A 25,360-nucleotide genomic window follows, 5' to 3' on the forward strand; every position below is an offset into this window, starting at 1 on the left:
GATGGTTTCGGTACGGTGTTACAGTAGATGGTTACGGGTAGATGGTTACGGGTAGATGGTTACGGGTAGATGGTTACGGGTAGATGGTTACGGGTAGATGGTTACGGGTAGATGGTTACGGGTAGATGATTACGGTAGATGGTTACTGGAAGATGGTTACTGGTAGATGATTACGGGTAGATGATTACGGGTAGATGGTTACTGGTAGATGATTACGGGTAGATCATTACGGGTAGATCATTACGGGTAGATGGTTACGGGTAGATGGTTACGGGTAGATGATTACGGGTTGATGATTACAAGTAAATTGTTACGGGTAGATGGCTACGGGTAGATGGTTACGGGTAGATGATTACGGGTAGAAGGGTAAAAGGGATCTTGAAGAAGGTAGACTATCACTATTACGGGTAGATCATTACGGGTAGATGGTTACGGGTAGATGGTTACGGGTTGATGATTACAAGTAAATCGTTACGGGTAGATGGTTACGGGTAGATGATTACGGGTAGAAGGGTAAAAGGGATCTTGAAGAAGGTAGACTATCACTCAATTTTTCAACGCCATGACATGCCCTGTGGACGGCACTTAATTGGAGCCAATTTCCTCCTACAACAGGACAATGACCCAAAGCACAGCTCCAAACTATGCAATAACTATTTAGGGAAGAAGCAGTCAGCTGGTATTCTGTCTATAATGGAGCGGCCAGCACAGTCACCGGATCTCAACCCTATTGATCTGTTGTGGGAGCAGCTTGCCCATCAAGCCAGTCCAACTTGTGGGAGGGGCTTCAGGAAGCATGGGGTGAAATCTCTTCAGATTACCTCAACAAATTGACAACTAGAACACCAAAGGTCTGCAAGGCTGTAATTTGATGAAAGCAAAAGTTTGAAGGACACAATTATTATTTCAATTAAAAATCATTATTTATAACCATGTCAACATCTTGACTGTATTTCCGGTTCATTTTGCAACTCATTTCATGTATGTTTTCATGGAAAACAAGGACATTTCTAAGTGACCCCAAACTTTTGTCACGGTAGTGTACATAGACAAGTCATGTCCTGTTCAACAAGTTACACCCTGCTATAGACACGTGTTTAAACTATTTATTTGAGTAGCCAACTGAAAGACAACTGATATGGAGGACAATAATTGTAGCGGATCAATATAAACACGAGACGAGGCAGTTCATGGATTGATAAGGTGATTGGAGTTGTATCAGGTCTGGTTCAGAGAAATCAGTAGAAACACTACATACATACGTTCATGTCCTAGGTTCTGGATGTATTGCATGTCAGATTGATTGGCAAAAAGCCAATCTAGAAATTCTTCAACAGATAAAAAAAAAAAAAAAACAGTTTTCATTTGAGTTTGATTTATTGATCGGGAACATTGACAGCTTGATTTCATCTGATTAAAAAGAGAACACGTTATTATGAAATCAAACACACATCAATTCATTTCTACAAGACCCCCTGTCCTCTTTTAGAATGACTTCCTGTCCCGTTTTAGAATGGCCCCCTGTCCCGTTTTAGAATGGCCCCCTGTCCCGTTTTAGAATGGATCCCCCTGTCCTGTTTTAGAATGGCCCCCTGTCCTGTTTTAGAATGGCCCCCTGTCCTGTTTTAGAATGGCCCCCTGTCCTGTTTTAGAATTCGCCCCCGATCCTGTTTTAGAATGGCTGTCTAATACCAATTCATCAAAGATCATCATACACAGACTACAGGGAGACTTTAGGGAGACTACAGGGAGCAGAGACTACAGGGAGACTACAGGGAGACTACAGGGGGCAGAGACTACAGGGAGACTTTAGGGAGACTACAGGGAGACTACGGGGAGCAGAGACTACGGGGAGACTACAGGGAGACTACAGGGGAACTACAGGGAGACTACAGGGAGACTACAGGGAGCAGAGACTACGGGGAGACTACAGGGAGCAGAGACTACAGGGAGACTACAGGGAGACTACAGGGAGCAGAGACCACAGGGAGACCACAGGGAGACTACAGGGAGACTACAGGGGGCAGAGACTACAGGGAGACTTTAGGGAGACTACAGAGGGCAGAGACTACAGGGAGACTACAGGGGGCATCCAGAGAACATAGAGTCACAATGATCATTCTAAAAGTGTATCTCTGGGAAAGCACCAAACTCATCCTGAATGGCTCCAGAAACGTAGGACCACCTAGATTCTTTACAGCAGATATTCAGTCCAAACTACCCGATGAGAATCACTGTGCATAGACCCAGTTCTTTCATGTATGAACAGAGGCCTACTGTACTGTAACACAGAAACCCGAGGACTATTGTGCATCCCAAACGGCACCCTATTCTCTCTCTATAATAATATATAGTGCACTACTTTATATCAGAGCCATATGGGAGTAGTGCACTACAAAGGGATTAGGGTGCCATTTGAGACGACCGTTCAAGAGAAGCCGGTTCTAATAGTTCTACAAAGAATGTAGATCTATTCTCTTCTTCTTCTTCTTCTTGTCCTTTTTAGATTTCTTCTCTTTTACCGCGATCACCTCATCCTCCACGACAACCACCTCCTCCCCCCATTTCTTATTTACAACCTCACACTCCGTTGTTAAGTCTACTATTTGGCGGTCCTGGTAGTTCTGCTCCACGCCAGTGGTGGCGCTGCAGTCTTCAGCCAACACCTCTTTCTCCGCCCGCTTTCTCTGTCTCTTCTTCTCGCGCCCCTCCGACACGGGAGCTACGACACACTCTTCCTTCATCACCACCACCACGTCATCCTCTTCCCTCTCTCTCTTTCTCCTCTTCTTCTTCTTCTTCTTCTTTGACGTGAGTTCCTCTGTGTGGTCAGTGACAAAATCAGCCGGGACTTGCTGCGTATCACTGGTCTCTGGTGATGAGGTTGCAGTGGGAGCCTTGCCACGACCCTTTTTCAGCTGAGCCATCCGCTGGGCAAAGTACTCCTGCATGGAGAGGTTGCTGGTGACTGTCTTGGTGATGGCCTCTACATCAGGTTCAGGGGTCGTAACCTTTGTAGCTGGTGCTGTAACTGCCCTGGTCTCCTTCTCGTTCATTCCCTGGGAGTCTGGCCCACTGCTCTCCTACAGAGACATATAGAAACACATTAGAAATGTAAAAGTAAGAATAGTTTTATGTCCCCCTACTGTCTACCACTTTACATAATCACTGGTATGTCTAATAAAATCACTGTGTGCATTTATTTCATGAAAAAAAAAATATATATATATACTTGTAATAATAGATTTCCCCTGAGTCACCTTTTGCCATTAAATGCTCAGGTCTGATTGGGTGAGAGTGTTGACACAAATGTAAATATATTTACATACACGGCCCTGATAGCATTGTGTAGACTCTGAAAACAGACTCTTCATTTTGACGAGATGAAAACGTAATGATTTGAAGGTTATTTGTTGAAGAAAAAATATGTGGGGGGGGGGGGGGGGGGGAATGACATTCCCATTTCCCCTGGCTCTGAAGTCAGCTTCACTCCCTTATGTTAATGTATTCATATACATACAGCAATATATATTATCTGTGTCTGAATCCCAAATAGCACCCTATTCCCTAAATAGTGTACTACTTTTGACCAGAACCTGGTGCACTATATAGGGTACAAGGCCAGTATGGTTATTTTTTCTTTCTTCGCTCTTTGTTCATGCAGCTGGTTAACTTAAGCAATTCGGGAATATTGCAAGATTTACAGATACCTCTTGGTTAGGCCACATGGGATTAAAGCAAGCATTCTACTGGTCATTAATCTCTGTCCTCGACCAACCAGAACACAGATTATAGTCGATACTATCCCACACAGGAAAGGGAGGGTAGTGTTCTGAGGACGCATACATTGATCCAACGGACAAAAACAAATAAATGATTTGAGCTGAACAATGGGATGTTTGATTTTTTTGGGGGGGTTGGTATTTTGATATTATGTAAATCGGGACGAGTCCTGAGATGATTAAATATTTAAAATCATTAAACCTCTCACTTAAAGCTTCACCCTATACAAAAGTCTCACTTCAAACCAAAACGATTCTCCAGTAGATTACTAAGAAAAGCCGATTCCTTGTTCAAAGTATCTCTCTTTCTCAAACATGCAATTTTATTTATTTTATCTTTATTTAACTAGGCAAGTCAGTTAAGAACAAATTCTTATTTTCAAAGACGGCCTAGGGAACAGTGGGTTTAACTGCCTGTTCAGGGGCAGAATGATAGATTTGTACCTTGTCAGCTCAGGGATTCGAACTTGCAACCTTTCGGTTACTAGTCCAACGCTCTAACCACTATGCTACCCTGCCGCCTCTACACTCTAACCACTATGCTACCCTGCCGCCTCTACACTCTAACCACTAGGCTACCCTGCCGCCTCTACACTCTAACCACTAGGCTACCCTGCCGCCTCTACACTCTAACCACTAGGCTACCCTGCCGCCTCTACAATCTAACCACTAGGCTACCCTGCCGCCTCTACACTCTAACCACTATGCTACCCTGCCGCCTCTACACTCTAACCACTAGGCTACCCTGCCGCCTCTACACTCTAACCACTAGGCTACCCTGCCGCCTCTACACTCTAACCACTAGGCTACCCTGCCGCCTCTACACTCTAACCACTAGGCTACCCTGCCGCCTCTACACTCTAACCACTAGGCTTCCCTGCCGCCTCTACACTCTAACCACTAGGCTACCCTGCCGCCTCTCCACTCTAACCACTAGGCTACCTGCCATCTCTACACTCTAACCACTAGGCCACCCTGCCGCCTCTACACTCTAACCACTAGGCCACCCTGCCGCCTCTACACTCTAACCACTAGGCTACCTGCCGCCTCTACACTCTAACCACTAGGCTACCTGCCGCCTCTACACTCTAACCACTAGGCTACCTGCCGCCTCTACACTCTAACCACTAGGCTACCTGCCGCCTCTACACTCTAACCACTAGGCTACCCTGCCACAATAAAGAGCTGGTTACAATTGTTTCAATGTCATCCACTAGAAAAGACAGAATAAATATTACAACAAATATTATGGTAGAACTCAAAATGTTGATAAAATACCTGCGTTTATGGGAAATATGTTTGAAATAGGTACTTTCTTTTGAAATGATATTGTAAATTGTAGAGTGACAGAACCTTCAGAAAGTATTCAAACCCCTTGACGTATTCCACATGCTGTTGTGTTACGGCCTGAATTCAAAATGGATTAAATATATTTTTCCCCCTCGGCCATTTACACACAATACCCCAATAATGACAAAATGAGAGAGAAAAAAAATTGGGGCTGATATTTTTTGAAAATTAATTTTTTTAAAAATGAAAAATTCACACCCCTGTGTCAATACTTTGTAGAAGCAGCGATTACAGCTGTGAGTCTTTCTGGGTACTTATCCAACAGCTGTGAGTCTTTCTGGGTACTTATCCAACAGCTGTGAGTCTTTCTGGGTAAGTCTCTAAGAGTTTTCCACACCTGGATTGTGTAACATTTGCCCATTATTATTTTCAAAATTCTTCAAGCTCTGTCTAATTGGCTGTAGATTTTCAAGTAGATTGAAGTCAAAACTGTAATTCGGCCACTCAGGAACATTCACTGTCTTCTTGGTTAGCAACTCAAGTGTATATTTGGCCTTATGTTTAAGGTTGTTGTCCTGCTGAAAGGTGAATTCATCTCTCAGTGTCTGGTGAAAAGCAGACAACCAGGTTTTCCCCTTGTTTAGCTCCATTCACTGTATTTTTATCCTGAAAACCTCCCCAGTCCTTAACGATGACAAGAATACCCATAACATGATGCAGCCACAACTATGCTTGATAATATGGAGAGTGGTACTCTTAGTTAGGAAGGACACCTGTATCTTTGTAGTGACTGGGTGTATTGATACACCATCCAAAGTGTAATTAATAACTTCACCTTGCTCAAAGGGATATTAAAATGTCTGCTTTAAAAAAAGTATATATATGTTTTATCTACCAATAGGTGCCCTTCCTTGTGAGGCATTGAAAACCTTCCTGGTCTTTGTGGTTGAATCTGTGTTTGAAATTCACTTCTCGACTGAAGGACGTCACAGATAATTCTGTGTGTTGGGTACAGAGAAGTCATTAAAAAAAAATAATGTTAAACACTATTGTATTATGTGACTTTTTAATCAAATTGTTACTTCTGAATTTATTTAGGCTTGCCATAACAAAGGGGTTGAATACTTATTGACTTTTAATTTTTAATTCATTTGTAAACGGTTCTAAAAAAACATAATTCCACTTTGACATTCTGGGGTATTGTATGTAGCCCAGTGACACAAAATCTACATTTAATCCATTTTAGATTCAGGCTGTAAACAACAACAAAATGTGGAAAAGTCGAGGGGTGTGAATGCTTTCTCTAGGCACTGCACGGAGCCATCAGATCTGCACGTCTCACAGGGAGCCATCAGATCTGCACCTCTCACACGGAGCCATCAGATCTGCACGTCTCACAGGGAGCCATCAGATCTGCACCTCTCACACGGAGCCATCAGATCTGCACGCCTCACAGGGAGCCATCAGATCTGCACGCCTCACAGGGAGCCATCAGATCTGCACGTCTCACAGGGAGCCATCAGATCTGCACGTCTCACAGGGAGCCATCAGATCTGCACCTCTCACACGGAGCCATCAGATCTGCACCTCTCACACGGAGCCATCAGATCTGCACCTCTCACAGGGAGCCATCAGATCTGCACCTCTCACACGGAGCCATCAGATCTGCACCTCTCTCAGGGAGCCATCAGATCTGCACCTCTCACACGGAGCCAACATGTCTGCACCTCTCACAGGGAGCCATCAGATCTGCACCTCTCACACGGAGCCATCAGATCTGCACCTCTCACACGGAGCCATCAGATCTGCACCTCTCACAGGGCGCCATCAGATCTGCACATCTCACACGGAGCCATCAGATCTGCACGTCTCACACGGAGCCATCAGATCTGCACCTCTCACAGGGAGCCATCAGATCTGCACCTCTCACAGGGAGCCATCAGATCTGCACCTCTCATAGGGAGCCATCAGATCTGCACCTCTCACACGGAGCCATCAGATCTGCACCTCTCACACGGAGCCATCAGATCTGCACCTCTCTCAGGGAGCCATCAGATCTGCACCTCTCACAGGGAGCCATCAGATCTGCACCTCTCACACGGAGCCATCAGATCTGCACCTCTCACACGGAGCCATCAGATCTGCACGTCTCACACGGAGCCATCAGATCTGCACCTCTCACACAGAGTCATCAGATCTGCACCTCTCTCAGGGAGCCATCAGATCTGCACCTCTCACAGGGAGCCATCAGATCTGCACCTCTCACAGGGAGCCATCAGATCTGCACGTCTGACACGGAGCCATCAGAACTAAACGTCTCACACGGAGCCATCAGAACTAAACGTCTCACACGGAGCCATCAGAACTAAACGTCTCACACGGAGCCATCAGAACTAAAAGTCTCACACAGAGCCATCAGAACTAAACGTCTCACACGGAGCCATCAGAACTAAACGTCTCACACGGAGCCATCAGAACTAAACGTCTCACACGGAGCCATCAGAACTAAACGTCTCACACTGAGCCATCAGAACTAAACGTCTCACACGGAGCCATCAGAACTAAACGTCTCACACTGCATGGGAAGGTCTGCTCAATCTAAGATGACAATCAATAGATTACAGCACTTCCCCAAAAATAGAGGAGACAGGTGGCAGCGGGAGGAGGTAGGGAACTGGTCTGTCTGCCCAATATAAAGGATCAATACTGGAGGAGGCAGTGGGAGGAGGTAGGGAACTGGTCTGTCTGCCCAATATAAAGGATCACAACTGGAGGAGGCAGTGGGAGGAGGTAGGGAACTGGTCTGTCTGCCCAATATAAAGGATCACAACTGGAGGAGGCAGTGGGAGGAGGTAGGGAACTGGTCTGTCTGCCCAATATAAAGGATCACAACTGGAGGTGGCAGTGGGAGGAGGTAGGGAACTGGTCTGTCTGCCCAATATAAAGGATAAATACTGGAGGAGGAGGGTGGCAGCGGGAGGAGGTAGGGAACTGGTCTGTCTGCCCATTATAAAGGATCACAACTGGAGGAGGAGGGTGGCAGCGGGAGGAGGTAGGGAACTGGTCTGTCTGCCCAATATAAAGGATCACAACTGGAGGAGGCGGGGAACTGGTCTGTCTGCCCAATATAAAGGATCACAACTGGAGGAGGAGGGTGGCAGCGGGAGGAGGTAGGGAACTGGTCTGTCTGCCCAATATAAAGGATCAAAACTGGAGGAGGAATAAGAATAGCACAAATAGGAAAGTATACCAGTTTAATTTGAGGACCAGGATGTTGACAGCAGCGCCACACAAATTACAAAGTAGCTGGGAAGAGATTCTTGATGTACAGATTACATGGTACGAGTTGATATATAAAACAACACAAACTTCAAGACTTTTTGCTTTTCAGCTTAAAATATTGTACTGATTTTTTTTGCGCTGAATATTTGGGGAATACAGCCGTCACAGATTTGCAGATTTTGTTGTGAGGATACAGAATCAATAGACCATTTGTTCTGGTAGTGACCTCATGTAGCCTGTTTCTGGTCTCAAGTTCAGGAATGGCTGGGTAGTTGTTGGCACATAGGTTGGGTGGTCATTGGTATTCAGGGTGGGCAGTCGTTAGCACAAATCCCCTTCTATATCCTCTTTGACTAACGTCTCAAATCCCATAAAACGTTTTCTGCAGCCTCAGATCTCTACTGAGTTAGACACAACAGAACAGGACTGTAGGTGAGTTAGACAACAGAACAGGACTGTAGGTGAGTTAGACACAACAGAACAGGACTGTAGGTGAGTTAGACACAACAGAACAGGACTGTAGGTGAGTTAGACACAACAGAACAGGACTGTAGGTGAGTTAAACACAACAGAACAGGACTGCATGTGAGTTAGACACAACAGAACAGGACTGCAGGTGAGTTAGACAACAGAACAGGACTGTAGGTGAGTTAGACACAACAGAACAGGACTGCAGGTGAGGTAGACACAACAGAACAGGACTGTAGGTGAGGTAGACACCAGAACAGGACTGTAGGTGAGTTAGACACAACAGAACAGGACTGCAGGTGAGTTAGACACAACAGAACAGGACTGTAGGTGAGGTAGACACCAGAACAGGACTGTAGGTGAGGTAGACACCAGAACAGGACTGTAGGTGAGTTAGACACAACAGAACAGGACTGTAGGTGAGTTAGACACAACAGAACAGGACTGCAGGTGAGGTAGACACCAGAACAGGACTGCAGGTGAGTTAGACACAACAGAACAGGACTGTAGGTGAGTTAGACACAACAGAACAGGACTGCAGGTGAGTTAGACACCAGAACAGGACTGCAGGTGAGTTAGACATAACAGAACAGGACTGTAGGTGAGTTAGACACAACAGAACAGGACTGTAGGTGAGTTAGACAACAGAACAGGACTGTAGGTGAGGTAGACAACAGAACAGGACTGTAGGTGAGGTAGACAACAGAACAGGACTGCAGGTGAGGTAGACAACAGAACAGGACTGTAGGTGAGGTGCCATTAGGACAAAACTTTCCAACTTCCAACCCAGAGAAAATCTATTCAGTCTGTTACTGGACAATGGTCTCTCTCTTCTCTGGTCTATAGACAGGCTTAGTGTTACACAGGTGATAGAGTCCATGACAGCTCGCCGGGACTGGAGGATGACGGCTCGCCGGGACTGGGGGATGACGGCTCGCCGGGACTGGGGGATGACGGCTCGCCGGGACTGGGGGATGACGGCCACCTGGGACTGGTGGATGACGGCCACCTGGGACTGGTGGATGACGGCCACCTGGGACTGGTGGATGACGGCCACCTGGGACTGGTGGATGACGGCCACCGGGGGTTGGTGGATGACGGCCACCGGGGGTTGGTGGATGACGGCCACCGGGGGTTGGTGGATGACGGCCACCGGGGGTTGGGGGATGACGGCTCGCCGGGACTGGTGGATGACGGCCACCTGGGACTGGTGGATGACGGCCACCTGGGACAGGTGGATGACGGCCACCTGGGACTGGGGGATGACGGCCACCTGGGACTGGGGGATGACGGCCACCTGGGACTGGGGGATGACGGCCACCTGGGACTGGGGGATGACGGCCACCTGGGACTGGGGGATGACGGCCACCTGGGACTGGGGGATGACGGCCACCTGGGACTGGGGGATGACGGCCACTTGGGACTGGGGGATGACGGCCACCTGGGACTGGTGGATGACGGCCACCTGGGACTGGGGGATGACGGCCACCGGGGGTTGGTGGATAACGGCCACCGGGGGTTGGTGGATAACGGCCACCGGGGACTGGGGGATAACGGCCACCGGGGACTGGGGGATAACGGCCACCGGGGACTGGGGGATGACGGCCACCTGGGACAGGTGGATGACGGCCACCTGGGACAGGTGGATGACGGCCACCTGGGGCAGGTGGATGACGGCCACCTGGGGCAGGTGGATGACGGCCACCTGGGGTTGGTGGATGACGGCCACCTGGGGTTGGTGGATGACGGCCACCTGGGGTTGGTGGGGCCACTGAGATGACTCTCAGGAGAGAGATGGAGGGAGAAGGAGAAAAGTAAAGTCATGACTTGGTGTGTGGCTCTTCTCTCACCACGCCTGGGGACCACCATTAGGCTCATCTCTGTTACTACTGCTGCGCCGAGCAGACTGGACACACACACACACAACCCAACAACAACAGTGGCAGAGAAAGGCACAACACCAACAGACACTAGCCTGCAACACCAACAGACACTAGCCTGCAACACCAACAGACACCAGCCTGCAACACCAACAGACACCAGCCTGCAACACCAACAGACACTAGCCTGCAACACCAACAGACATCAGCCTGCAACACCAACAGACACTAGCCTGCAACACCAACAGACACGAGCCTGCAATAGTTGACTTGCAATTGTCAACTCTTTTTCACGTTGTGTGTTCATGATTAAATGCTGGATACAGGAGAACATACGAGAGGGTCTGAGGAGGAGGGTTTTGAAGACAACGCCTATAGCCAACGACCAGCTCCTCCACAGAGCCACAGGAAGAGGATGTGATGTGTGCAGTCCTGAGATAAGGCTCCTTCTGCAGAGGAGCAGTCTGGCAGGCTATCAGCCCTCTTCCTGCCCTCTCCGTCTGCTCTCCCCTGGCGAGGCCAGGGAACACTGCGAGGTTCCCAGAGAAAGAGAGAGAGGGGGAGAAGAGAGAGAGAGGGGGAGAGAGAGAGAGAGAGGGGGGAAGAGTGAGAGAGAGAGAGGGGGGAGAAGAGAGAGGGGGAGAAGAGAGAGAGAGAGGGGGTAAGAGTGAAAGAGAGAGAGGGGGGAGAAGAGAGAGGGGGAGAAGAGTGAGAGAGGGGGAGAAGAGAGAGAGGGGGAGAAGAGAGAGAGAGAGAGGGGGGAGAAGAGTGAGAGAGAGAGGGGGGAGAAGAGAGAGGGGGAGAAGAGTGAGAGAGGGGGAGAAGAGAGAGAGGGGGAGAAGAGAGAGGGGGGAGAAGAGAGAGGGGGGAGAAGAGAGAGGGGGGAGAAGAGAGGGGGGGAGAAGAGTGAGAGAGGGGGGGAAGAGTGAGAGAGGGGGGGAAGAGTGAGAGAGAGGGGGAGAAGAGAGAGGGGGGGTGAGAAGAGAGAGAGGGGGAGAGAAGAGAGAGAGGAGGAGAAGAGAGAGGAGGAGAAGAGAGAGAGGAGGAGAAGAGAGAGAGGGGGAGGAGAGAGGGGGAGGAGAGAGAGGGAGGAGAGATGGGGAGAAGAGAGAGAGATGGGGAGAAGAGAGAGTGGGAGAAGAGAGAGAGAGTGGGAGAAGAGAGAGAGAGTGGGAGAAGAGAGAGAGAGTGGGAGAAGAGAGAGAGTAGGAGAAGAGAGAGAGTAGGAGAAGAGAGAGAGGAGGAGAAGAGAGAGAGGGGGAGAAGAGAGAGAGAGGGGGAGAAGAGAGAGAGAGGGGGAGAAGAGAGAGAGGAGGAGAAGAGAGAGAGGGGGAGAAGAGAGAGAGGAGGAGAAGAGAGAGAGAGGGGGAGAAGAAAGAGAGGGGAGAAGAGTGAGAGGGGGAGAAGAGTGAGAGGGGGAGAAGAGTGAGAGGGGGAGAAGAGTGAGAGGGGGAGAAGAGAGAGGGGGAGAAGAGAGAGAGGGGGAGAAGAGAGAGAGGAGGAGAAGAGAGAGAGGGGGAGAAGAGAGAGAGGAGGAGAAGAGAGAGAGAGGGGGAGAAGAAAGAGAGGGGAGAAGAGAGAGAGGGGGAGAAGAGTGAGAGGGGGAGAGGAGTGAGAGGGGGAGAGGGGTAAAGGGACGGGTGGAGAAGAGCGAGAGATGGGGAGAGATGGGGAGAAGAGAGAGAGTAGGAGAAGAGAGAGAGAGGAGGAGAAGAGAGAGAGAGAAGAGAGAGAGAGGGGGAGAAAGAATAGAGAGAGAGGGGGAGAAGAGAGAGAGGGGTTTGGGGCTCTGAAGGCCTCTCCTTCAAAACATTCCATCTCTAGCCTCTGAACAGAGCCAACAGTGAGACGTGGCTGCTGAAGCCAGGACATTACCGTAGATGCCAAGCCAGTTCAGTGTATGAATCAATCAAGCCAGGAATGGATGGCGGTTCAACAGAATGCATTAGCCACCTTTCCACTTGTCCTGCGGTAGACTAGTGTTTGGTCCAGGGTGTGTACTCACAACGCCTTCGGGAAAGTATTCAGACACCTTGACTTTTTACAGCCTTATTCTAAAATAGATTTTTAAAACACAAATCCTCAGTAATCAACACACAATATCCCATAATAATTTGTTGTTGTTGTGCGAATTTAGTAAAAATGAAATTAATACCTTATTTACCTAAGTATTCCGATCTTTTTGCTATGAGACTTGAAATTGAGCTTAGGTGCATCCTGTTTCCATTGATCATACTTGAGATGTTTCTACAACTTGATTGGAGTCCACCTGTGGTCAATTCAATTGATTGGACATGATTTGGAAAGGTACACATCTGTCTATATAAGGTCCCACAGTTGAAAGTGCATGTCAGAGAAAAAATGCAAAATGCAAATGACAGCCCTCTTGGACTTTGCCAAAAGGCATCTAAAATACTCTCAAGGCCATGAGAAACAAGATTCTCTGGTCTGATGAAAACAAGAATGAACTCTGACCTGAATGCCAACCGCCATGTTGCACACCTGGCACCATCCCTACGGTGAAGCATGGTGGTGGCAGCATCATGCTGTTGGGATGTTTTTCAGCGGCAGGGACTGGGAGACTAGTCAGGATCGAGGCAAAGATGAACGGAGCAAAGTACAGAGAGGTCCTTGATGAAAACCTGCTCCAGAGTGCTTAGGACCTCAGACTGAGGAGAAAGTTCACCTTCCAACAGGACAACAACCCTAAGCACACAGCCGAGACAACGCAGGAGTGGCTTCGGGACAAGTCTCCGAATGTCCTTGAGTGGCCCAGCCAGAGCCCTGACTTGAACCTGATCTAACATCTCTGGAGACCTGAAAATAGCTGTGCAGCGACGCTCCCCATCCAACCTGACAGAGATTGAGAGGATCTGCAGAGAGGAATGGGAGAAACTCCCAAAACACAGGTGTGCCAAGCTTGTAGCGTCATGCCCAAGAAGACTCAAGGCTGTCATTTCTGCCAAAGGTGCTTCAACAAAGTACTGAATACTGATGTAAAAGTGATATTTCCATTTTTTTTCCTTCATTATGGGGTATTGTGATGTCATTATGGGGTATTGTAATGTCATTATGGGGTATTGTGATGTCATTATGGGGTATTGTGATGTCATTATGGGGTATTGTCATGTCATTATGGGGTATTGTCATGTCATTATGGGGTATTGTGATGTCATTATGGGGTATTGTGATGTCATTATGGGGTATTGTGATGTCATTATGGGGTATTGTGATGAGGGGAAAAAACATATTAAATCCATTTTAGAATAGATCTGCAACCTAACTAAATTTGGGTATAAAAAAAAAATCAATGGGTCTGAATACTTTTCAAAGGCTGTATACAGTGGGGCAAAAAAGTATTTAGTCAGCCACCAATTGTGCAAGTTCTCCCACTTAAAAAGATGAGGCCTGTAATTTTCATCATAGGTACACTTCAACCATGACAGACAAAATGAGAAAAAAAAATCACATTGTAGGATTTTTAATGAATTTATTTGCAAATTATGGTGGAAAATAAGTATTTGCTCACAGACTTGTAACTTATTCTTTAAGAGGCTCCTCTGTCCTCCACTCGTTACCTGTATTAATGGCACCTGTTTGAACTTGTTATCAGTATAAAAGACACCTGTCCACAACCTCAAATAGTCACACTCCAAACTCCACTATGGCCAAGACCAAAGAGCTGTCAAAGGACACCAGAAACAAAATTGTAGACCTGCACCAGGCTGGGAAGACTGAATCTGCAATAGGTAAGCAGCTTGGTTTGAAGAAATCAACTGTGGGAGCAATTATTAGGAAATGGAAGACATACAAGACCACTGATAATCTCCCTCGATCCGGGGCTCCACGCAAGATCTCACCCCGTGGGGTCAAAATGATCACAAGAACAGTGAGCAAAAATCCCAGAACCACACGGGGGGACCTAGTGAATGACCTGCAGAGAGCTGGGACCAAAGTAACAAAGCCTACCATCAGTAGCACACCACACCGCCAGGGACTCAAATCCTGCAGTGCCAGACGTGTCCCCCTGCTTAAGCCAGTACATGTCCAGGCCCGTCTGAAGTTTGCTAGAGAGCATTTGGATGATCCAGAAGAAGATTGGGAGAATGTCATATGGTCAGATGAAACCAAAATATAACTTTTTGGTAAAAACTCAACTCGTCATGTTTGGAGGACAAATAATGCTGAGTTGCATCCAAAGAACACCATACCTACTGTGAAGCATGGGGGTGGAAACATCATGCTTTGGGGCCGTTTTTCTGCAAAGGGACCAGGACGACTGATCCGTGTAAAGGAAAGAATGAATGGGGCCATGTATCGTGAGGTTTTGAGTGAAAACCTCTTTCCATCAGCAAGGGCATTGAAGATGAAACGTGGCTGGGTCTTTCAGCATGACAATGATCCCAAACACACCGCCCGGGCAACGAAGGAGTGGCTTTGTAAGAAGCATTTCAAGGTCCTGGAGTGGCCTAGCCAGTCTCCAGATATCAACCCCATAGAAAATCTTTGGAGGGAGTTGAAAGTCAGTGTTGCCCAGCAACAGCCCCAAAACATCACTGCTCTAGAGGAGATCTGCATGGAGGAATGGGCCAAAATACCAGCAACAGTGTGTGAAAACCTTGTGAAGACTTACAGAAAACGTTTGACCTCTGTCATTGCCAACAAAGGGTATATAACAAAGTATTGAGACAAATACTTATTTTCCACCATAATTTGCAAATAAATTCTACAATGTGATTTTCTGGATTTTTTTTTCTCATTTTGTCTGTCATATTTGAAGTGTACCTATGATGAAAATTACAGGCCTCTCTCATCTTTTTAAGTGGGAGAAATTGCACATCTGGTGGCTGACTAAATACTTTTTTGCCCCACTGTATATCAAACTGTCTCTGGCTCGGACAAGGCTTACATACCTTTTCAATAACTAAACTACATCAGAACACTTTCCCTGTACACTGCTGGTGATCAAAGTTTCTCAGAGAGTGAATAGTTATTTAGGGAAACCAAACTAAAAGCAGGTGTTGTTAAGTTTTAGATAGCATATTTCCAGCACTACTTTTATTTCTGCTTGTACATTAACACTTGTCCTCTTGTTGGGGACAAGTAAAAAATAAAAAAATAAAAAAATCCCTATCAAACAATTACTCCGATCATAATTATATCAGAAGTCAACATTGGAATAATATTCAAATCAATATTTAATGTACAGTACCAGTCAAAAGTTTGGACACACCTACTCATTCCAGGGGTTTTCTTTATTTGTACTATTTTCTACATTGTAGAATAATATTGAAGACATCAAAATGATGAAATATCACACATGGAATCATGTAGTAACCAAAAAAAAGTGTTAAACAAAATGTAAATATATTTTATATTTGATATTCTTCAAAGTAGCCACCCTTTGCCTTGATGACAGCTTTGCACACTCTTGGCATTCTCTCAACCAGCTTCATGAGGTAGTCACCTGGAATGCATTTAATTTAATGTGTGCCTTGTTCATTAAAAGTAAAAAAATGGGGGATTTTTTTCCCTTCTTATTAATGCGTTTGAGCCAATCAGTTGTGTTGTGACAAGGTAGGGGTGGTATACAGACTATAGCCCTATTTGGCAAAAGACCAAGTTCATATTATGGCAAGAACAGCTCAAATAAACAAAGGAATGACAGTCCATCTTTACTTTCAGACATTACTTTTTTCCCCAACTCCTCCATCCTTCTTCTGTCTCCTCCTCCTGCCACCCCGCCCCTCCTCCTGCCCCCCCCGCCTCCTCCTGCCTTCCCCCCCCCCGCCTCCTCCCTTCTCCCCCCTCGCCTCCTCCTGCCTTTCCCCCCCGCCTCCCCCCTTTCTCCTCCCTCGCCTCCTCCTGCCTTTCCCCCCCCGCCTCCTCCTGCCTTTCCCCCCTGCCTCCTGCCTTCTCCCCCCGCCTCCTCCTGCCTCCCCCCCCCCACTTCCTCCTGCCTCCCCCCCCCCACCTCCTCCTGCCTTCTCCCCCCCCGCCTCCTGCCTTTTCCCCCCAACCGCCTCCCAGTCTCCTCCCTTCTCCCCCCCACCTCCTCCTGCCTTCTCCCCCCTGCCCCCCTCACTCGCCTCCTCCTGCCCCCCCCCCCCCTGCCTCCTGCCTTTTTCCCCTGCCTCCTGCCTTCTCCCCCCTCGCCTCCTCCTGCCTTTTCCCCCCCTGCCCCCCTCACCTGCCTCCTCCATCTTCCCTCACCACAAGAGAAATCACATGCTCTTGCTTCTGATATCATAGAGGACTTCTGGTCACTTCTAAATGAAGGTGCGTTGGCTGCTGTAATGTAGCTTCCAGTTCTCCCCATCCTCCCGTCTCTCACCCCCCCCAAAGCTCCCTGTGCTTTTCAGCAGGCAAGCAGTGCCCCTGGCACCCCCCCTCCTCCTCTACCCCACACCACCAAGACCACCACCCCCAGCCTCTCTCTTCTCTGTCCATCTCCCCAGCCTGGTTGATTTATTTCTCCTTCCCCTCCAGCCACTCCGCCTATCCCCCTCCCCGCCTGGCCCCCTCCCTCCCTGGCCCCCACCCCGCCTATCCCCCACCCCGCCTGGCCCCCTCCCTGCCTGGCCCCCTCCCTGCCTGGCCCCCTCCCCACCTGGCCCCCACCCCACCTGGCCCCCAGCCAGTCCAGTCCCGGTCACTACGTAAGCGTGAAATAGCCGACGAGGCTGCAACGACTCCAGTGGCTACAGAGCCACACGGCATTAGCTGGAGTAAACCTTCCTGCCGCTGTCGTCGCCCGGCGACCGGTGAAAAATGTCCTGTGATTGGCTAATTAATCAGTCAAAAGGGGAGCGATGCGGCATGTTACTGGTGGGACCGGAGCGGGTGCCCGCAGAGGGCCTGCTGATAAATAGTCTCCCTGCCGATTCATACATCAACAAAAGTTAGTCATTTTTCTAAAGCCCAAGGCTGGCTGTGAAAGGTAGGGGAAGGGAGAGGTATCGCCGCCGAATCATACCAAACCAGTTTTCATTTCTCTCTTTCGCTCACTTTATAGATTTTTTTTTTTGTTGATTGTGGAATAAAGGGGGCTTCTCTACTCGACAGACAATTTTGTTTTGAAAATGTCTCACTTTTTTAAAATCTTGTGTCATTTCTCTCTTTGAAGAGAGCGCTCTCCTTTTTTTTTGCTTAGCCTAGTCTTGGAATAAAAAGCTTGCTAAATGGAAAATCTCCAGAATTTCATCTATGTGTGGGAAACCAGCCCCGTGTGGTTCATGCAGATTAGGGGCGGAAGGTAGCCTAGTGGTTAGAGTGTAGGGACGGCAGGTAGCCTAGTGGTTAGAGTGTAGGGGCGGCAGGTAGCCTAGTGGTTAGAGTGTAGGGGCGGCAGGTAGCCTAGTGGTTAGAGTGTAGGGACGGCAGGTAGCCTAGTGGTTAGAGTGTAGGGACGGCAGGTAGCCTAGTGGTTAGAGTGTAGGGACGGCAGGTAGCCTAGTGGTTAGAGTGTAGGGACGGCAGGTAGCCTAGTGGTTAGAGTGTAGGGACGGCAGGTAGCCTAGTGGTTAGAGTGTAGGGACGGCAGGTAGCCTAGTGGTTAGAGTGTAGGGACGGCAGGTAGCCTAGTGGTTAGAGTGTAGGGACGGCAGGTAGCCTAGTGGTTAGAGTGTAGGGACGGCAGGTAGCCTAGTGGTTAGAGCGTTGGGCCAGTAACCGAAAGGGTTGCTAGATCGAATCCCCGAGCTGACAAGGAAAAAATCTGTCGTTCTGCTCCTGAACAAGGCAGTTTATTTAACCCACTGTTCCCCAGTAGGCCGTCATTGAAAATAAGAATTTGTTCTTCACTGACTTGCCTAGTTAAACTAATAAAAACATGTCTGGGATGTATTTAAACTGCCTTTTGACTGTTGTTGATCTACCTGCAGGTGTCTTACAGACCCGTTGGTTGTTTCAGCGCGGGGGGTAAACAGTACACCCCCATAGGGTCATGAATAACACAAAGAAACCCTCACTGCTCTGTCTGAATACATTTCCAAAACAAATGAGGGTTATAGAGTCTTGGCTAGGCGCCTGCATTCCCATATTCATTCTGGCCTTGTTTTCCTCAATCAGCAAACTCCTCCAGCATTATAGAAATGGTCATCAAGAGATATATACATATAGCTTGTATACAGAACAGGTTAGAATTGACAGAACGGTTGATGCCCCCCCCCCCCCCCCCAAAAAATAAAAAAAATAAACATCATTGGACTTTGAAACGGCGAACCCATCCATCATTTCGGACTCATCTGTATTTTTGAGGTAAACAACTACTTGGCAATATCAACGTTTTATCATCATGTAACAGAATATAGAATGCCCATGGTCGATGGTAATGAATAGGTCTAGCAGTTAGTTAGTTAGTTAGTTAGTAGGCTGGCTGCGTGCATTGGCCTGGTTCCTAGGGTCAACTAGGTTCCAGCCAGGCGGCCGGTACGGAGTACTTCTCTTGGGGTTGAGTCGACCTCCCTGCCCTCTCCCACTCCCACTCCCTGCTCCGCCACAAAGAGGCCAGGCTCCAGCCCTGTCGCTGGTCACCTGTTGGCTGGTTATTCTGCCCACGCCCGTCCACATGAAGGATCACTCGTCTTCGTGGAGGGGAGGGGTCCCTGGTGACGTTGTCTTCAGAAAAAAAGGAGGATAAGGACCGGATGGTGTAGGGGTGTGAGAGGCAGAGCAGGTTGGGGGTTCAGGGACTACGGGCAGAGCGGGAACAGGGTACGGGGCATTTGGCAGATGCTGTCGGTGTGGCATGCAGGGCGTCTGGGAAGGGACAGGCGGAGTCTACAGGACAGGCGGAGTCTACAGGACAGGCGGAGTCTACAGGACAGGCGGAGTCTACAGGACAGGCGGAGTCTACAGAGACGCAGAAGCCTTTGTCTTTTTCCTCCACTACAGTAGAACTACCCAGAGTCCTCCACTACAGTAGAACTACCCAGAGTCCTCCACTACAGTCTACAGTAGAACTACCCAGAGTCCTCCATTACAGTCTACAGTAGAACTACCCAGAGTCCTCCACTACAGTCTACAGTAGAACTACCCAGAGTCTTCCACTACAGCAGAACTACCCAGAGTCCTCCACTACAGCAGAACTACCCAGAGTCCTCCACTACAGCAGAACTACCCAGAGTCCTCCACTACAGCAGAACTACCCAGAGTCCTCCACTACAGTCTACAGTAGAACTACCCAGAGTCTAACCCTACAGTATAACTACCCAGAGTCTAACCCTACAGTAGAACTACCCAGAGTCCTCCACTACAGTAGAACTACCCAGAGTCTAACCCTACAGTAGAACTACCCAGAGTCCTCCACTACAGTAGAACTACCCAGAGTCCTCCACTACAGTAGAACTACCCAGAGTCTAACCCTACAGTAGAACTACCCAGAGTCCTCCACTACAGTAGAACTACCCAGAGTCTAACCCTACAGTAGAACTACCCAGAGTCTTCCACTACAGTAGAACTACCCAGAGTCTAACCCTACAGTAGAACTACCCAGAGTCTAACCCTACAGTAGAACTACCCAGAGTCCTCCACTACAGTAGAACTACCCAGAGTCTTCCACTACAGTAGAACTACCCAGAGTCTTCCACTACAGTAGAACTACCCAGAGTCCTCCACTACAGTCTACAGTAGAACTACCCAGAGTCTTCCACTACAGTAGAACTACCCAGAGTCCTCCACTACAGTCTACAGTAGAACTACCCAGAGTCCTCCACTACAGTATAACTACCCAGAGTCCTCCACTACAGTATAACTACCCAGAGTCCTCCACTAAAGTATAACTACCCAGAGTCTTCCACTACAGTAGAACTACCCAGAGTCTTCCACTACAGTAGAACTACCCAGAGTCCTCCACTACAGTCTACAGTAGAACTACCCAGAGTCTTCCACTACAGTAGAACTACCCAGAGTCCTCCACTACAGTCTACAGTAGAACTACCCAGAGTCTTCCACTACAGTAGAACTACCCAGAGTCCTCCACTACAGTAGAACTACCCAGAGTCCTCCACTACAGTCTACAGTATAACTACCCAGAGTCCTCCACTACAGTCTACAGCAGAATACCCAGAGTCCTCCACTACAGTAGAACTACCCAGAGTCTTCCACTACAGTAGAACTACCCAGAGTCCTCCACTACAGCAGAACTACCCAGAGTCCTCCACTACAGTATAACTACCCAGAGTCTTCCACTACAGTAGAACTACCCAGAGTCTTCCACTACAGTAGAACTACCCAGAGTCCTCCACTACAGTCTACAGTAGAACTACCCAGAGTCTTCCACTACAGTAGAACTACCCAGAGTCCTCCACTACAGTCTACAGTAGAACTACCCAGAGTCTTCCACTACAGTAGAACTACCCAGAGTCCTCCACTACAGTAGAACTACCCAGAGTCCTCCACTACAGTCTACAGTATAACTACCCAGAGTCCTCCACTACAGTCTACAGCAGAATACCCAGAGTCCTCCACTACAGTAGAACTACCCAGAGTCCTCCACTACAGCAGAACTACCCAGAGTCCTCCACTACAGTAGAACTACCCAGTCTACCACTACAGTATAACTACCCAGAGTCTTCCACTACAGTCTACAGCAGAATACCCAGTCTACCACTACAGTCTACAGCAGAATAACCAGTCTACCACTACAGTCTACAGCAGAATACCCAGAGTCTACCACTACAGTAGAACTACCCAGAGTCCTCCACTACAGTAGAACTACCCAGTCTTCCACTACAGTAGAACTACCCAGAGTCTAACCCTACAGTAGAACTACCCAGAGTCCTCCACTACAGTAGAACTACCCAGAGTCTAACCCTACAGTAGAACTACCCAGAGTCCTCCACTACAGTAGAACTACCCAGAGTCTAACCCTACAGTAGAACTACCCAGAGTCTTCCACTACAGTAGAACTACCCAGAGTCTAACCCTACAGTAGAACTACCCAGAGTATAACCCTACAGTAGAACTACCCAGAGTCCTCCACTACAGTAGAACTACCCAGAGTCTTCCACTACAGTAGAACTACCCAGAGTCTTCCACTACAGTAGAACTACCCAGAGTCCTCCACTACAGTCTACAGTAGAACTACCCAGAGTCTTCCACTACAGTAGAACTACCCAGAGTCCTCCACTACAGTCTACAGTAGAACTACCCAGAGTCCTCCACTACAGTATAACTACCCAGAGTCCTCCACTACAGTATAACTACCCAGAGTCCTCCACTACAGTAGAACTACCCAGAGTCTTCCACTACAGTAGAACTACCCAGAGTCTTCCACTACAGTAGAACTACCCAGAGTCCTCCACTACAGTCTACAGTAGAACTACCCAGAGTCTTCCACTACAGTAGAACTACCCAGAGTCCTCCACTACAGTCTACAGTAGAACTACCCAGAGTCTTCCACTACAGTAGAACTACCCAGAGTCCTCCACTACAGTCTACAGTATAACTACCCAGAGTCCTCCACTACAGTCTACAGCAGAATACCCAGAGTCCTCCACTACAGTAGAACTACCCAGAGTCTTCCACTACAGTAGAACTACCCAGAGTCCTCCACTACAGCAGAACTACCCAGAGTCCTCCACTACAGTATAACTACCCAGAGTCTTCCACTACAGTAGAACTACCCAGAGTCTTCCACTACAGTAGAACTACCCAGAGTCCTCCACTACAGTCTACAGTAGAACTACCCAGAGTCTTCCACTACAGTAGAACTACCCAGAGTCCTCCACTACAGTAGAACTACCCAGAGTCCTCCACTACAGTCTACAGTATAACTACCCAGAGTCCTCCACTACAGTCTACAGCAGAATACCCAGAGTCCTCCACTACAGTAGAACTACCCAGAGTCTTCCACTACAGTAGAACTACCCAGAGTCCTCCACTACAGCAGAACTACCCAGAGTCCTCCACTACAGTAGAACTACCCAGTCTACCACTACAGTATAACTACCCAGAGTCTTCCACTACAGTCTACAGCAGAATACCCAGTCTACCACTACAGTCTACAGCAGAATACCCAGTCTACCACTACAGTCTACAGTAGAACTACCCAGAGTCTACCACTACAGTAGAACTACCCAGAGTCTACCACTACAGTAGAACTACCCAGAGTCTACCACTACAGTAGAACTACCCAGAGTCTACCACTACAGTAGAACTACCCAGAGTCTACCACTACAGTAGAACTACCCAGAGTCTACCACTACAGTAGAACTACCCAGAGTCTACCACTACAGTAGAACTACCCAGAGTCTAACCCTACAGTAGAACTACCCAGAGTCCTCCACTACAGTAGAACTACCCAGAGTCTTCCACTACAGTAGAACTACCCAGAGTCTAACCCTACAGTAGAACTACCCAGAGTCCTCCACTACAGTAGAACTACCCAGAGTCTAACCCTACAGTAGAACTACCCAGAGTCCTCCACTACAGTAGAAATACCCAGAGTCTAACGCTACAGTAGAACTACCCAGAGTCCTCCACTACAGTAGAACTACCCAGAGTCTACCACTACAGTAGAACTACACAGAGTCTTCCACTACAGTAGAACTACCCAGTCTACCACTACAGTATAACTACCCAGAGTCTTCCACTACAGTAGAACTACCCAGAGTCTACCACTAGTCTACAGCTAACTACCCAGAGTCTTCCACTACAGTAGAACTACCCAGAGTCCTCCACTACAGTAGAACTACCCAGAGTCTAACCCTACAGTAGAACTACCCAGAGTCCTCCACTACAGTAGAACTACCCAGAGTCTACCACTAGTCTACAGCTAACTACCCAGAGTCTTCCACTACAGTAGAACTACCCAGAGGGGGGGGGGGGGGGGGGGGGGTGTTGCATCAGTAATGAGTATGAGTGAGGGTTTATGTGAGTGTGAGTGAGGGTTTATGTGAGTGTGAGTGAGGGTTTATGTGAGTGAGGGTTTATGTGAGTGTGAGTGAGGGTTTATGTGAGTGAGGGTTTATGTGAGTGTGAGTTTATGTGAGTGAGGGTCTATGTGAGTGTGAGTGAGGGTTTATGTGAGTGTGGGTTTATGTGAGTGTGAGTTTATGTGAGTGTGAGTGAGGGTTTATGTGAGTGTGGGTTTATGTGAGTGTGAGTTTATGTGAGTGTGAGTGAGGGTTTATGTGAGTGAGGGTTTATGTGAGTGAGGGTTTATGTGAGTGAGGGTTTATGTGAGTGAGGGTTTATGTGAGTGTGAGTGAGGGTTTATGTGAGTGTGGGTTTATGTGAGTGTGAGTGAGGGTTTATGTGAGTGTGAGTGTGGGTTTATGTGAGTGTGAGTGAGGGTTTATGTGAGTGAGGGTTTATGTGAGTGTGAGTGAGGGTTTATGTGAGTGTGAGTGAGGGTTTATGTGAGTGAGGTTTTATGTGAGTGAGGGTTTATGTGAGTGCGAGTGAGGGTTTATGTGAGTGTGAGTGAGGGTTTATGTGAGTGAGGGTTTATGTGAGTGAGGGTTTATGTGACTGAGGGTTTATGTGAGTGTGAGTGAGGGTTTATGTGAGTTTGAGTGAGGGTTTATGTGAGTGAGGGTTTATGTGAGTGAGGGTTTATGTGAGTGAGGGTTTATGTGAGTGTGAGTGAGGGTTTATGTGAGTGTGAGTGAGGGTTTATGTGAGTGAGGGTTTATGTGAGTGTAAGTGAGGGTTTATGTGAGTGTGGGTTTATGTGAGTGTGAGTGAGGGTTTATGTGAGTGAGGGTTTATGTGAGTGAGGGTTTATGTAAGTGTGGGTTTATGTGAGTGTGAGTGAGGGTTTATGTGAGTGTGGGTTTATGTGAGTGTGAGTGAGGGTTTATGTGAGTGAGGGTTTATGTGAGTGTGGGTTTATGTGAGTGTGAGTGAGGGTTTATGTGAGTGTGAGTTTATGTGAGTGTGAGTTTATGTGAGTGTGAGTTTATGTGAGTGTGAGTGAGGGTTTATGTGAGTGTGAGTGAGGGTTTATGTGAGTGAGGGTTTATGTGAGTGTGAGTGAGGGTTTATGTGAGTGAGGGTTTATGTGAGTGTGGGTTTATGTGAGTGTGAGTGAGGGTTTGTGTGAGTGAGGGTTTATGTGAGTGTGAGTGTGGGTTTATGTGAGTGTGAGGGAGGGTTTATGTGAGTGTGAGTGAGGGTTTATGTGAGTGAGGGTTTATGTGAGTGTGGGTTTATGTGAGTTTGAGTGAGGGTTTATGTGAGTGTGAGTGAGGGTTTATGTGAGTGAGGGTTTATGTGAGTGTGAGTGAGGGTTTATGTGAGTGAGGGTTTATGTGAGTGTGGGTTTATGTGAGTGTGAGTGAGGGTCTATGTGAGTGTGAGTGAGGGTTTATGTGAGTGAGGGTTTATGTGAGTGTGAGTGAGGGTTTATGTGAGTGAGGGTTTATGTGAGTGAGGGTTTATGTGAGTGTGAGTGTGGGTTTGTGAGTGTGAGTGAGGGTTTATGTGAGTGAGGGTTTATGTGAGTGTGAGTGAAGGTTTATGTGAGTGACAGTGAAGGTGTGTGTCTGACTGGGTAGAGACTTGTGGATAGGCAGAGTCAGGTAGACAGTGTGTATAGTCTGTGGGAGAAGGAGCGCGACACTTCTTAGCCATTTAACTTACAGCCAGGGGGGACAGAAGCTGTTTAGGGGCCTGTTGGTCTGAGCACCAGGTCCATGTTCTGTTACTGTA

The 25,360-nt window shown here is 48.0% G+C and overlaps 1 protein-coding gene across 1 annotated transcript in view; it reads right to left on the reverse strand.

The window, feature by feature from the left end:
* Positions 1–1,847: 1,847 nt before the first annotated feature.
* LOC139396785 (PIN2/TERF1-interacting telomerase inhibitor 1-like) overlaps positions 1,848–25,360 on the reverse strand; it is a 59,576-nt gene continuing 36,063 nt past the window's right edge. Inside the window, exon 7 of the mRNA XM_071143698.1 lies at positions 1,848–3,083. Coding sequence (XP_070999799.1) covers positions 2,454–3,083 — 630 coding nt within the window. The 3' untranslated portion in view covers positions 1,848–2,453. The remainder of the gene's footprint in view (positions 3,084–25,360) is intronic.

Source organism: Oncorhynchus clarkii, unplaced genomic scaffold, assembly GCF_045791955.1.
Source record: "Oncorhynchus clarkii lewisi isolate Uvic-CL-2024 unplaced genomic scaffold, UVic_Ocla_1.0 unplaced_contig_10271_pilon_pilon, whole genome shotgun sequence".
NCBI classification, from domain to species: Eukaryota; Metazoa; Chordata; class Actinopteri; order Salmoniformes; family Salmonidae; genus Oncorhynchus; species Oncorhynchus clarkii.